This window comes from Citrus clementina, unplaced genomic scaffold (assembly GCF_000493195.1).
Source record: "Citrus clementina cultivar Clemenules unplaced genomic scaffold, Citrus_clementina_v1.0 scaffold_6, whole genome shotgun sequence".
NCBI lineage: Eukaryota > Viridiplantae > Streptophyta > Magnoliopsida > Sapindales > Rutaceae > Citrus > Citrus x clementina.
The window spans coordinates 24,939,130-24,952,185 of record NW_006262139.1 but is presented as its reverse complement, the minus strand read 5'-3'; the positions used below and the strand labels follow the sequence as shown (position 1 = coordinate 24,952,185).

The 13,056-nt window shown below is 30.7% G+C and overlaps 1 protein-coding gene across 2 annotated transcripts; it reads right to left on the bottom strand.

Moving 5' to 3' along the window:
• Nucleotides 1-4,202: 4,202 nt before the first annotated feature.
• Nucleotides 4,203-10,050, bottom strand: LOC18038820 (amino acid transporter AVT1I). 2 transcript variants are annotated; one of them, XM_024182252.1, is made up of 3 exons: nt 10,029-10,050; nt 5,184-5,791; nt 4,203-5,085 (listed from the first exon to the last, which is right to left on the bottom strand). In XM_024182252.1, exons 2-3 carry the CDS (start codon nt 5,673-5,675, stop codon nt 4,567-4,569), a joined length of 1,011 nt encoding a protein of 336 aa, XP_024038020.1. In that variant the 5' UTR covers nt 5,676-5,791; nt 10,029-10,050; the 3' UTR covers nt 4,203-4,566. The 2 variants fall into 2 exon arrangements, with proteins under 2 accessions (XP_024038020.1, XP_006431154.1); XM_006431091.2 differs by lacking the exon at nt 10,029-10,050 and adding an exon at nt 5,947-6,265.
• Nucleotides 10,051-13,056: the final 3,006 nt, after the last annotated feature.

Here is a 13,056-nt window from a genome sequence, read left to right as displayed (position 1 = left end):
GGGAAAATGTGAAATAAACGTAAATCATATGTATTGTGTAAGCAGCAAGCGATGGACAGTGAATGACAAGAACAGACAAGAAAAGAACCTAACAAAGCATTGAATCCATTGAAACATGTTTGAAAACGGAAGGAGTAGCGGTAGGGTTGCCTTCAGAATTATTTGAGTCGTTAAGGAATCTTCTGCCTCCCTCAATATTATTTTATTCCGCGTGAGCTGTAATATCAGGAACAATGAGTGGTGCATTCAGTGAAGAATTATCCATCTATTATTGTTTTGTTGCTTTGATTATTCTCCGTTGGATCTAGAGAAGAGAGATCAGAGATCGATATTCACAGACCGGATTCAACAATTCTAAATTTAATGGGCCTGCCATATATGGGTAGACACAAATTTATTTTATTTCTTTAGTATTTCATTTGTAGAATCCGGAAAAAAAATTAAACGTAGTATGGCTGGATTTTTCAGTTTACAAGTTTGCATGGAATATAATACAACTGGTAACATTGAGTTGTAATTTTATTCATGATAAATCTTTGTTATGTTTTGCAGCGACTAGTCGGAGAATTATCAGATCAGGAAGAAATAGTCATACGTTTTTTTCATTATTAAAAGGAAAAAAAATTTCTTTTAAAAAAAGAAAGACAATATACAATATTTTTGTCTAATATAATTCAAAATTCAAACAAATTTAGAATGCAACAAGTAAGAAGAAGTAGAAACTAATTAAATTAATTTTAACAAACAAACAAAAAAACAATTAATAGATTGATTGTTGTAGCTAGCGTGTCAATTTTGTATCTCACATATAATTATATCATACGATCTTGTTAAAAAAGTTAACAGCAAATGAATAAATGACTCTCAATTACGTAATTAGTGTCACAAATTTCTGTGTAGAATAATTATTAGTATCATTATTTTAAGTATTTTTTTAATTTAAAAAAATCTTAGGTGAAAAAGAAGTGTCACTTCAAACGTAATTGAAGTTGTAAAATAGGTCATTATTAACAGTTACGCGTTTCATTTTGTTACTAGTTTTCGCTCTAGTTTTCAACTTCTTTTAAGGATTAAAGTTCACCATATAATACCCCTGATTCAATACAATTTTTTTTTTTAAAAAAAAAAATTTAATAATATCGCCTCATCCTAACGAAATTATTCAATATATAGAGAGAGAGAGAACAGAAAAATATAAAGCACGTAACAATCGCTTGTAGGACAATTAAGAAACTAATCTCCAGTGATTTCTCTTAATCAGTTTGACTATATTTCTTTGACATTAAAGAGTTTAACTGGAATTAAAAACATAAAGAAGATGATAATGACTTAGGTGGCATTTGTTTTTTGACCCGAAATCTGAATAGACCTGAATTAGTCTGAATTCTGAATAGATCTAAATGTCTAAATCTGAATAACATGTTTGTTTTTTTGTCTGAATATCGAAAAATAATTATTAAGTTATTTTTTTTTCAACTTAAAAAATTAAAAATATGTATTTTTACATTTGTATCCTTATTAAATTTGAATGTCAAATAAATAATATATTAAATACCACGATATTTTAACATTTATAAGTAAAACTATATTCAAATGAATATATAATGATTTTGAAATTTTAATATATAAAATATCATAAATTTCAAATTTTATCGTATATAATATAAGAAAGAAAAAACTAATAAGATGCTTGAAACAGTTGATTTACCATTTCATCTTGAAGTTGTCGCATGTAATTTTAATCTTCAATACTTGAGGAGTTGATAACAAAGTGAAGAGGGATTCCATGACGGCTAAAAAAATAATGATGAGATTATTATGTGGGGTAAATGTCTATGGGTGAGTTTTGGGATAGATATGAAAAATAAATTATAAAGCAAGGATATTTTTTACATTAGAAAGTAATTGACTTAATTCAGATGTCTCCATTAAGTAAAAAGTCAAAAAAATTAGCTTATTTTATTAAGTCAAAATTATCTAAAAAATTTCATTAAGTTATAAAAACAAACACCTCTAATTAACTTAATTAATTAAGTTAAGTCATTAAGTTAAAAAACAAACGACACCTTAGTATGTCATCACCAATAAAAATCCCATTCTTTTCTTCCACGCCTTGACACCTTCAAGTATGTGTGCTATATTTTTGGTTGGCCTCTATCCTCTTTCCTTCACTTAATAAAGTAATTATTTAACAGAAGATGACAATGACCGTTATTTACAATTACATTTAGATTGTGAAACAATTATAATAATTGCTACCAGTTGTTGTTGCCAACCTTAACTACTGTATTTGGATTGAATAGAGAATTTCAAATTAAACAACTAATTATTATTATCATTATTATAATATTTTCCCCCTCTCTCTATCAACCTTAGCCGCAGTCCGCAGGCACTTCAAATTTTCAAGCCCTCCATCATTGAGGGAGGGGAAAAATCGTTTAAATTTTTCTTCATATTAATAATGACATAGTTACTTATCTCTCATTTTGTAAGAGCTTTATCTTTACTTTGTCACTATCGTTTCATGATCTCATTGATATTTAAATCTTTTGCTTAGGTATACATCTTCATTCTAGTTGAAATTCTTCCAACCTATAAAACACATTTTATTAGTATAAATCACTAAAGACTCCCATTTTTTAAAAGGTTTTTATTATTAAATATTTTCAACGTGCCAGGGGCTCATGGGCCGGCACAGGCACGATACAATAAGAGCACGTTTTGGTAGAGCACGCAGCACAACACTGCACGCACTTAGTCTGGGCTGGATTTAGAATTTTAGGCAAGCATACCTTAAAAGCACGACATGATTAGAGATAGACTAAAGCATGGCACGTGAAAAAACATGCAATAAGTATGTTTCACTTTTTAAAGAAAATAAGTTTAATATTTTATAATTTTATAAATAACTTGAAATTGAATCTTTCAATATATTTTACTAGTGTAAGTCTTCTAAGTTCATTTAATTCTTAATTTAAAAAAAAACTCTAATTTTTTTTTGTTTATAATTTATTAAATGAATAGACAATATAATAAAATTATAAATATCATAATTTTATAAAATTATATATTAATATTATTCTAAACTAGGATTTATGACGCTACATAAGCCCAAGTTGACAATTAACTTAATCTTTAAGAAAATTTTATTATTGTTGTTGTTATTGTTAAGTAGTATAAAAGAATTCTAAAATATTGTAGTATCTAATTTAGTAGTTAGTATTACATTTTCTTATTATTATTAATTTATTATTATTGAATATGGATTTGAGTTTTAAACTTTTGATTTTATTAAATTTTACTAAAGTAACATAAACTTAAAAAAAGTATATAGGATCGCCAATAACTTGGCTTGTCTTTTTTTTTATGAAAAAAAAAGCTTATTGTGCTTTGCATGGCGCCACACGGTGCAGCCCATTGCATGAGGGCCTAAAAAAAAAAAAAAAATGTCACGACATAAAGTACATGATAGGTATGGCACGGCACGAACACGAACTCACGTGGACTTTCCTTACCGGCCCGGCCCGTTACGCATCTCAACTTATTACCTATTCACTGGCCCATTTCTTCACTTTGTATGGTGCATTTATTACCACTTACGTGCAATTTTGGATTTAAGAAGAGTTTGCCTTTTAGGCTTTCTTTGATATTTAGGCGAAATCTACTAATCTTTTGGATATATATGTTCTTACATATGCAGTGGCGGATCTAAAAAAATAATTTATTAAGGGTTAAATTATATAATAGTAAAATTTTAAAATTAAAACTTTGAATGCATAAAATATTTGTTAATACATTTATAAGTGTTTTCAACGTATTTTCAAGAATAAAAAATTTTTTGTGATGATAACCTATAATTATTTTTAATTATAGTATAGGCTTTTATAATTCTAAAAGTTAAACTTTAAATTTTGTGAGTTTATAAATTTATAGGATCAATTTTAAAAAATTTAATAGGAACTAATTAGAAATCTTAAATTTATAGGCTCAATTTGATTCTTAAAATTTTTTTTTGTAGTCAGCGGGGCTATAGCCTCCATTGGTCACTTACTGCAGTACATATGTGTCTAAGCTAAATTTATTATAATTTTGTCTCCATAAAAAAAAAAAAAAAAAATCTTCGATTGAATTTGATTAAAACTTTTACCACGCGTTCAAAGAAAAAAAACTATAACTATAAATATAAAAATAAAACAAACAAATAGTTTCTTGATGTTCTCGTGAGCAAGATGGTTAATTAATTCCTTAAGACATGCTCTCCATTCAACAATGTGCTTATTCCATCAAAGATATGACATTAGATTATTACATGTTCTAGCTAGCCAGCTCTTTGGTACTGCTCTTCGAGCACATCTGCAGAATCAGCTATCAACACAGCAAGCATGCATAAGCAGCATTATTACAAGATGCTGCATTGGTTCTGTCAGTTCATTGGGATGATCAGAGTGTTATCAACATCCTCCTCTCAAGCTTAGTGGTTTCTGAAGAACCTGATGCTTGCCTCAGTAGTGGTGGTAGCTTGGAGTCCTTTGCAGTCTAGTCTTCACCAGGCACAAATATAAACTCTTACAAATAGTGCTGAATTATTTGTACAAGCGATACATAGGTACCAATTGCTGCAACTATAAAACCTATTGAAACAATGCCGAGAATGGCTATCATTTCAATGCCATATCTGCGGTAGGCCCCTGAAATCTTGAGATAGCATAAGCAGGGTAGTATAACTGAAGCTGTGACACTCAAAAACGCTCCCACCAGCGTCATGAGATACCCGAAGAAAGGGACTACAAGGGCTACAATCACAGTGCTTATTACCAAGGGAGTACTGATTAGGAGGCTGTATGGCCTCTTACTGTATTGAGTTGAAGCCCGCATTTTGATGGAGTTCACAATTGGTGTGACCATCAATGCGTACTTTGCAATTGGATTAACTAGGGTGGTGTATATTGCCAACCTTGAGCTCAGTTTTGAAGTTGGAAGATTTAAGGTTATCTGTGATTGAACCTCAGAACCAAACATCATGTACCCGAAAATCGCCATTGATGCATAGATGAATGTGCACAAGAAAAAGCAGACAAGCAGGACCTGCAATAAATACAATGTTGTATGATAAGCATAAGTTGAGTATTAGAAAGCTCTAATGAACGAATTGAATAAATTAACAGTAAATTTTTTTCACTTACATAAGAGAATTGATGTTTTTTCTTCATGGAAGTGTACAGAGTTGGGAAAACAGGATGAGCACAATAACAAAAAGCATATAGGCTAATAGAAGAAGGGATTCCTTTCCAATTAACAAGTGTTCCCTTCTGGTGAAATCCAACTCCATCAAAGGCACCAGTCCAAACGATGGATCCAAGTGTGATCACAGAAGCTAAAACCCCGCTTGCAGATACATAAGAAAGAAGGCTAAGATTGTCAAGCCAAACTGTGGGCAGAATAATAAGAGCAATAATGGCAACAAAGCATTGCTTTCCACCAAGTGTCAATCCTCCAAGTTCAATTGCCGTGTTTGGAAAAAGATTCTCCAAGTTATCTCCTTCCAAGATCAAGAATCCGGTGGCAACCAAGTAGAGCTCTATGTTCATGAAAACTGAAACAATTAGTCTCCCCTTCTGCCCAAAGGCTCGGTCGCCTATATCAGGATAACTTCTGATGTTAGAATCCACATCCATGCATCTTTTAATCAACAAGCCTGAATAGAATGTCACTGCGGCGATGAAGAACAGAAGTATCAAGCTCAACCATCCTCCTGATGCTAGTGCATATGGGGTTGACAGAATTCCAACTCCTGCAGGTAGCCAAACAATTCAATACAACAAAATTTAGCGTTCGATCAAGAACTTTAATTATAAGAGAAACAAACAGATAATAGAGTCCTACAACAGATTTATCAGAAAGTTCAACTAATAATGAAGATTGTTTTAAGAAGCTAAGAAGTAGAACCTGACAAAGCATTGACTCCATTGAAACAAGTTTTGAAGACAGAGGTTTTGGTTGTTCTTGAACCATCGTAATGAAGATGATTTGACTCTATTTCCTGAAGCTTGCTCCCAAGCCCTTGTTGCTTCTCATCAACAAGGAAAGGAACAGCCAAAGATGAGGAATCATCATTAGACATGGCTAAGGCTTAAACCTTTGTGTGGGTAACTGAATATGTGAGAAGAGATGAAGTTCGAAGACGCTACACAGAGAGATAAGGTCAAGGAATAAGACTTGGGAGAGACTTTGTATATATTTTAAGAGGGGTAGTTAATTCACAACTTTGGAGCCTTGAGTGGATTTTATAGTTGCTTTGCTAAAGCTTTGAAACGTGTAACGTAAAGTAAAGTCAAAGTTTGAATCACATTTTAAAAGTGTCAGCACGGGTTGTCCTCTTGTGGTCTCCGAGCCGTGTGCGGTTGCAGCCCTAATGGCCTCTTCCTGATTACTTCCTCTTCCATTATGTCACTTTGCAGCCATTGATATTTCACTAGTACATTAATACTGCAACTATACTCATGACTCATGAATTTGGGCAGGGTTATCACACAACTAATGTGTGCTACACTCTCTACTCCTTTCTTCTCTTTCTTTTCAAATCCTTAATTAAATGTTTTATTACAAGCTGCAAATTTTTAATACATTTCTCAACTTATGTATTGTGTAATGAAAAACTAAATTTGATTTTTTTTTATAAAAAAAATTGAAAAGTATGGCAAAATATTTTGAGAGACTGAACCACTAGCGGGTTGTATGTTATAGCATGATTTATGATTTTAGCACTGATTCGGTTTGTTTGGAATTCGCAATGTGTCTCATTTCATACCTCACTGGTTAACCATCTTGTCTGATAACAATAGAGTATGGTCCACATAAAAGGTAGTAATTATGAGCAAACATATAAGCAGGTTTGATCAATAAAGTGGGTGGCCTCAACAATGGGGTCTGGGTACAATATATCTGATCCACTCATTTGTGTAATCTACTAATTAGGTATAAGAAAGCAGTAGAATCCACCGATCCCCATCCCCAACCCCCCCCCCCCCCCCCCCCCCCCCCCAACAAAATTGTATGTTCTTCATGCGACCAACAAGTGTAAAACATTTCTCTTTATTCAAGCCGATCTATCATTGATGCATCAGGTATATTATGGTCATAACTCCAATCAACCTAACATATGACTACTGCACGTACAATGAAATTATGAAAATGCTTCGTGTCATCGTATATAAAGAGTCAAAAGTACGAATAAGCTTTTTTTTTTTTTAATACTGATTAATCATCATATTACTACATTACACAGATAAAGAGTCAAAAGTACGAATAAGCTTGAGAGCCTGAAGTAGGAGATTGAGATGTATTAAATTACTTTTAAATTTTTATTGGGGTTCGGCTAAGTATAACCTACAGTTTATCCTATTCAAAATGTAACCTGGACCCACTCTTAACTAAAATAAATTGATAAACTGATATATGATTGTCATATTTATTTTTAGATAAACTGATATAGGATTGTTCTAACTTAATTTAAATTCTCGATTTGAGACTTGCGAATGTAACTATGTTAAATATTTATTGAGAGAATTTTACTGCGCTAGTAATCCTATCCAACTTAAATTTGGATTAATTAGAACTCAATGTAGTCTTTGAATACTAAATAATTTAATATATTAAAAAATAAATTTAAATTAGTTGGAACTCAATATATTCTTCAAATATCAAATAATTTAATACATATAGCCTCTACTTTTATTGACAATGTTCAACAGAAGAATAATTATTTGGATTTTGGATTGTTCAAAAGGCGGATTCAAGCCGAAAGAATATCTCAAACTTGGACGAATTTGTGAAGAGATCCACTTTGACACAACAGTGTGTGGGCCGCCTGCACCACACGCTTAATATGACTCATTGTGGGTTTCTCTACTTTTTATTTTTTGGATTGGATTGGAAATTTTGGGGAATGAGAATCCTAGAATTGAGAGTGTGGAGTGGAAGTGGGAGTAGGTTATTTACTTACACTGGAATGAAAGCATGAAATGAAGATCAGAATCCAATTTATGTGTTTACTTTATCTTGGATTGGGAGTAAATAGTTTCAAATTACAATTTTATCCTTATTTAAAGAATTATAATTTTTAATTACAAAACTAATAAAAAATATATTTAATGAATAATATTTATTTTATTATATTTGTAAATTTATTATAATTATTAATATTCTTAATTATGAATAATAAATTATTAATTTTAATTTTAATATAAAATGAAATGTTATTTTATTTTATTTTATTTAATATAATTATATTAAATTTATTATTATATAAAATAATAATATAATATTATTTAGTACAAAATTAATATTTTCTTAGAATAAAGTATTTATTATTATTATTAAATAAATATAGTACTATTATTTTTAAAATAAATATAATAATATTATATTTATTAATTCTCTATTAATATAATAATATTATTTTAAAATAATTTTAACTTAGAATCAATGTAAATTATTATTTAGTTAAATATAATATTATTATTTAAATAAATATAATATTATTTATTTTATTTTATTAATTATAAAACATAAAATAAAAAAAGGGTAGAAATGGGAGAGGTGGGAGTGGATTCCCACTCCCACCTCCCCCAATGGGAGTCCCACTCCCACTCCCCACTCCAAAAATAAGTGGGATCCACGGAGTGGGACTCTCAATCCCTCTCTATTTTAAATAAATGCTGAAGTAGGAGGAATCTATACTCCTCATTCCTACTCCAGCAAGTAAACACAATATCGGTCTTTCAGCGGTTTTGGATCCCTTAAAAGACTCGTGATGAGGTTTTTTTTTTTTTTTTGATTACATGAGACTATTGCTCAAATTACAGTTCAAATTACAACTCATATTACATGAGAGTATAATTGATATGTACAATCATATATTTATACTGAGCCCTATTAATATGAATGCTGATATGACACCGTTCAAATTTTTAACCCTCTCAAATATTCGAGGGATGTCAAACTTCCATCCTGAGAGAAAGACTATCTTCACTCGAGCTTAAGAGCTCCAAGGAAGATTATTTAAATTAAATCCCTACAATACGATTGCGGAGGCTCGAACCCCTTCCCTCATACGAGTCTTTTAAAAAGACTCGTGACGAGGTTAATTGAATCAAAACAAGATTATCTGCGGTCACCTCACCGGTGTTTGTTTCTCTTTTATAGGAGCCTCCACTAAACTCTACTGTCATCATTCTGTTTTAAAGCAACCAAGCACACTAGAGTAAATGAAATTATACAGAAGAAAGGACAGAGGTCTTTTTCCTATTTTAAATGGATATCTCTGAATCGCTTTTGATTTGATACAGATTAGGAGTCTGGGTGTTTTTCTCTTCACATAAGTTTTTCTAAAAGCGTGAATCACGTTGGCTGACAAGTGACAACCCGCATTACTTGTACGTAATAAATTAGGTCACTGTTCAATCGCTTACGATCTTTGGAAAAGATTTCTTGCCGTGTGAAGTCACTGTTCAATTTGTCCACTCCGTAGTCCTTCCTACATAGTACATATGATAACATCTACGACAAAAGTATTTTGCTTTCACTTTTCTACTGTAATTTCAAAATAATACATCACGAAATCAATAACAAACATGTGTGCTTTTTCCTGTGGCTCCCCCCTCAGAATAATGACAACAGAAACAAATTGAAGTTGTTGACATGACATTTCAATTGTTTCTGTTCATCTATGTTGTAACGGTCACATTTCTAAGAAGAAAAGCTAAATTTCTAATGAGTTATATTATTTATTAATAACACAAAAAGGCCTCATTTAATTCTAAATTTAAATGAACTCGTTTCATTAAAAAAAGGAAAAGGAAAATATCTCCTATCAATTCACCAATATTTGGAAAACCCTAGGGCCAATTTGCTGCAATATGGCATAACACAAACCGTATAATGCAAATACATTATTGATTAAGAAACAAATTAAGGGGGAAAAAAAAAGAAGAAGAAGAATAAATTGAGAATTAGTTTAAGAAAAGAACCTGACAAAGCATTGAATCCATTGAAACATGTTTTGAAAAACGAAGTGTTGCCAGAATAATTATTTGCGTCATAATTACCAAGCCTTCTTCCAGCAGCCTCAATGTTATTATGCTGCACGTGCCCTAGCTTGTCGTTGATCTGTTGCTGCTCATTAGTATCAGGAACAATGAGAGGTGCACTGAGAGAAGAATTTTCCATCATTTTATTTTTTGTTGTTGTTATTATTATTCTCCTGTTGGATTAATTAAGAGATATTTGACAGAGAAGCAACAAATTCTTCCAGCAGCCTCAGTGTCATTACGCAATTTTAATTTTCAATATCACAATGTCGAACATTTGTGGGGAAATTTATGATATTCAAAAGTGTCCGGCTTTTTTAAGGTCAACTAGTTTGCATGGGATACGGCTTGTAAATTAATTAAGTTGTAATTTCATTCAAGATAAATCTCTATACCATGCTTGGTTTGCAGCCATTAGTTGGAGAATTTTCAGGGAAGAAAAGTCATATATATATTTTGCTTTTAAAATAATTTAAAAATATTTTTTAAAAAATTAATAATAATAAATAAAAGAAATGGATCTTAGCCATACAATTTTGCATAAGTTTAATTGAAGGGAGAATGTTGAAATAGGGAGGAAAGAAGAGAATAGACTTTGATTATTCCTTTTAAAAATTTTCTAACAGTTGGATCTCTAATAAATTAATTTCCACAAACCACAGTATCCTATATCTTACTCTATTTTTCCCCCCCTTAAAATAACATCATCAGTTAATTTATATATATACATATAGTATTGAGTGGAACACATTGGTCCGTTTGAGCATTCATTCGGTAGAGTCATCTACGGCAATGTGTTTAATCAGATCATCATCTTTTATATGGGGAATTACTAAACAAAAAAGATTTGCTAGAAGGATTAGTACTCCTCTTTTCTTTGCCTCTTGAAGGAATCGAAGCATCCATTCAGTTATATTTTAATTAAAGAATTATTATTAACAGTACTTCCTAACTTGAACTTTGTTTTATATAATTTAATTAAATCTTCCCTTACGCCTCCAAAAAAGGAAAACTTGGATATTTTAAATTCAAAGAATAGCTTTGAATCGAGCAAACGCTGGATTGAAAGCTTAACTGAAGCTTGATTAAATTGTTTTCTATACAATGAATCTATAATTATAATTACTACCGGTTGCCGAACTTGAATTTAGCAATAGTGGAAAATATGCCATAGCTGGATTTGATAAATATACAATTATGTAAGACTATATGCATTTTTTAAGGAAAAAAAAAATAAGTGGAAACAAAAGTTTTGTCGAGTGAGCTAGAAGCTATATATGAACAGCTTAAATATCAAGAAGAACGAGAGAAAGATAAGAGAAACTACAATCTAAGCTGCCGTTTTGCCTCCTCTCACTCTCTTCTGTCAGCTTTTTCTTTCTCTCTCTTCTCTCGGCACATGCTTTATTCTCTCGTCTTTCTCTCGTTCTTCTTGATACTTAGCATTTTCCAAATATATAAAATGTGTTTAATCAGATCATCATCTTTTATATGGGGAATTACTAAACAAAAAAGATTTGCTAGAAGGATTAGTACTCCTCTTTCTTTGCCTCTTGAAGGAATTGAAGCATCCATTCAGTTATATTTTAATTAAAGAATAATTATTAACAGTAGTTCTTAACTTGGAACTTTGTTTTAATTTAATTAAATCTTCCCTTACGCCTCCAAAAAAGGAAAACTTGGATATTTTAATTTTAAAGAATAGCTTTGAATCGAGCAAACGCTGGATTGAAAGCTTAACTGAAGCTTGATTAAATTGTTTTCTATACAATGAATCGATAATTATGATTACTAGCGGTTGCCGAACTTGAATTTAGCAATAGTAGAAAATTTGCCATAGCTTGGTTTGTTAAATATACAATTATGCAAGACTATATGCATTTTTTAGTGGAAAAAAAAAAAAATTAAGTGGAGACAAAAGTTTTGTCTAGTGAGTTATAAGCTATAAATGAACAGTTTTAGAGTGCGTTTGAGATTGAGATTGGATAGCTGTAACTTTTAAGTTACAGTACTAAACACTAGCTGCTGTAACTTAAAAGCTATATTAATATGATTTTTTACTTATATAATATAAAATTTATTATATTTTAAATAATTTTATCAAAATTATTATTTAAAATGTATATTTACTACATATTATTAATTTTTATTTCATAATTACAAATTTTTTTTCTACAGCAGCTGTAAAGTTACAGCACCTCAATCACAAACAGGACCTCAGTATATAAAATATCTGCAGTCGAATATTGACTAGGCAGTAGACATATAGTTGACTGATCACTACCACAGTTGTATGTCTATCACATTATTAATTCACCAAAAGTTTATGTTACAATTTTTCAACTAACGAAGCTCTTGTAAATGTTTAAAATATAATAGAGACACAATGCTGTAAATAATTTTAAAATATTACAAATAATTTTACAACATTATAAAATCCTTTTGCAATTGTTATTTTATATTTTTAATAAAGTGCGAAAACTCAAAAGTCACTCGCAATATAATTAATATACTAGGATCTAGAAACTTTTATATATGCACTGATGCATGAACATCTTATTTTTCGGTTCATTACTATGGCAGCCGGTGACCAATTCGATATATATATATATATATATATATATATTTTTTTTTTTTTAGGGGAAAAGAAATTTTTTTTTTATGGGGGGGGGGGGGGGGGATGCAACTTTAATTATTGACTAAAATGCTTACTTTAGGGTGGTCAAGACAACTCACAATGGAAAGCGTATATCTTTATATATTATCACTTTTTCATACCAGCTTGGCTCGTGGGTACTGTGAGACTTTTTCATTCAAAATGAAAAAAAAAGGTTTCTCTAATCTTTTAATAACTTCTTCTTTTTTTTTTAAACACTAAATTGGTGTATGCTAGTTGTGAGGAGTAAGGCATGAATTATTGATGAAGTGTAAAGTGGTCTCTCTTTCAAAATTTTGTGTTTTCAATTGT

Coding starts and splice junctions, on each gene's coding strand:
- LOC18038820 (XM_006431091.2), bottom strand. CDS start 6,121: ATGTCTAATGATGATTCCTCATCTTTGGCTGTTCCTTTCCTTGTTGAT. Junction 5,792..5,946: donor TGGAGTCAATGCTTTGTCAG/GTTCTACTTCTT, acceptor GGCTACCTGCAG/GAGTTGGAATTCTGTCAACC. Junction 5,086..5,183: donor AAAAACATCAATTCTCTTAT/GTAAGTGAAAAA, acceptor TATTTATTGCAG/GTCCTGCTTGTCTGCTTTTT.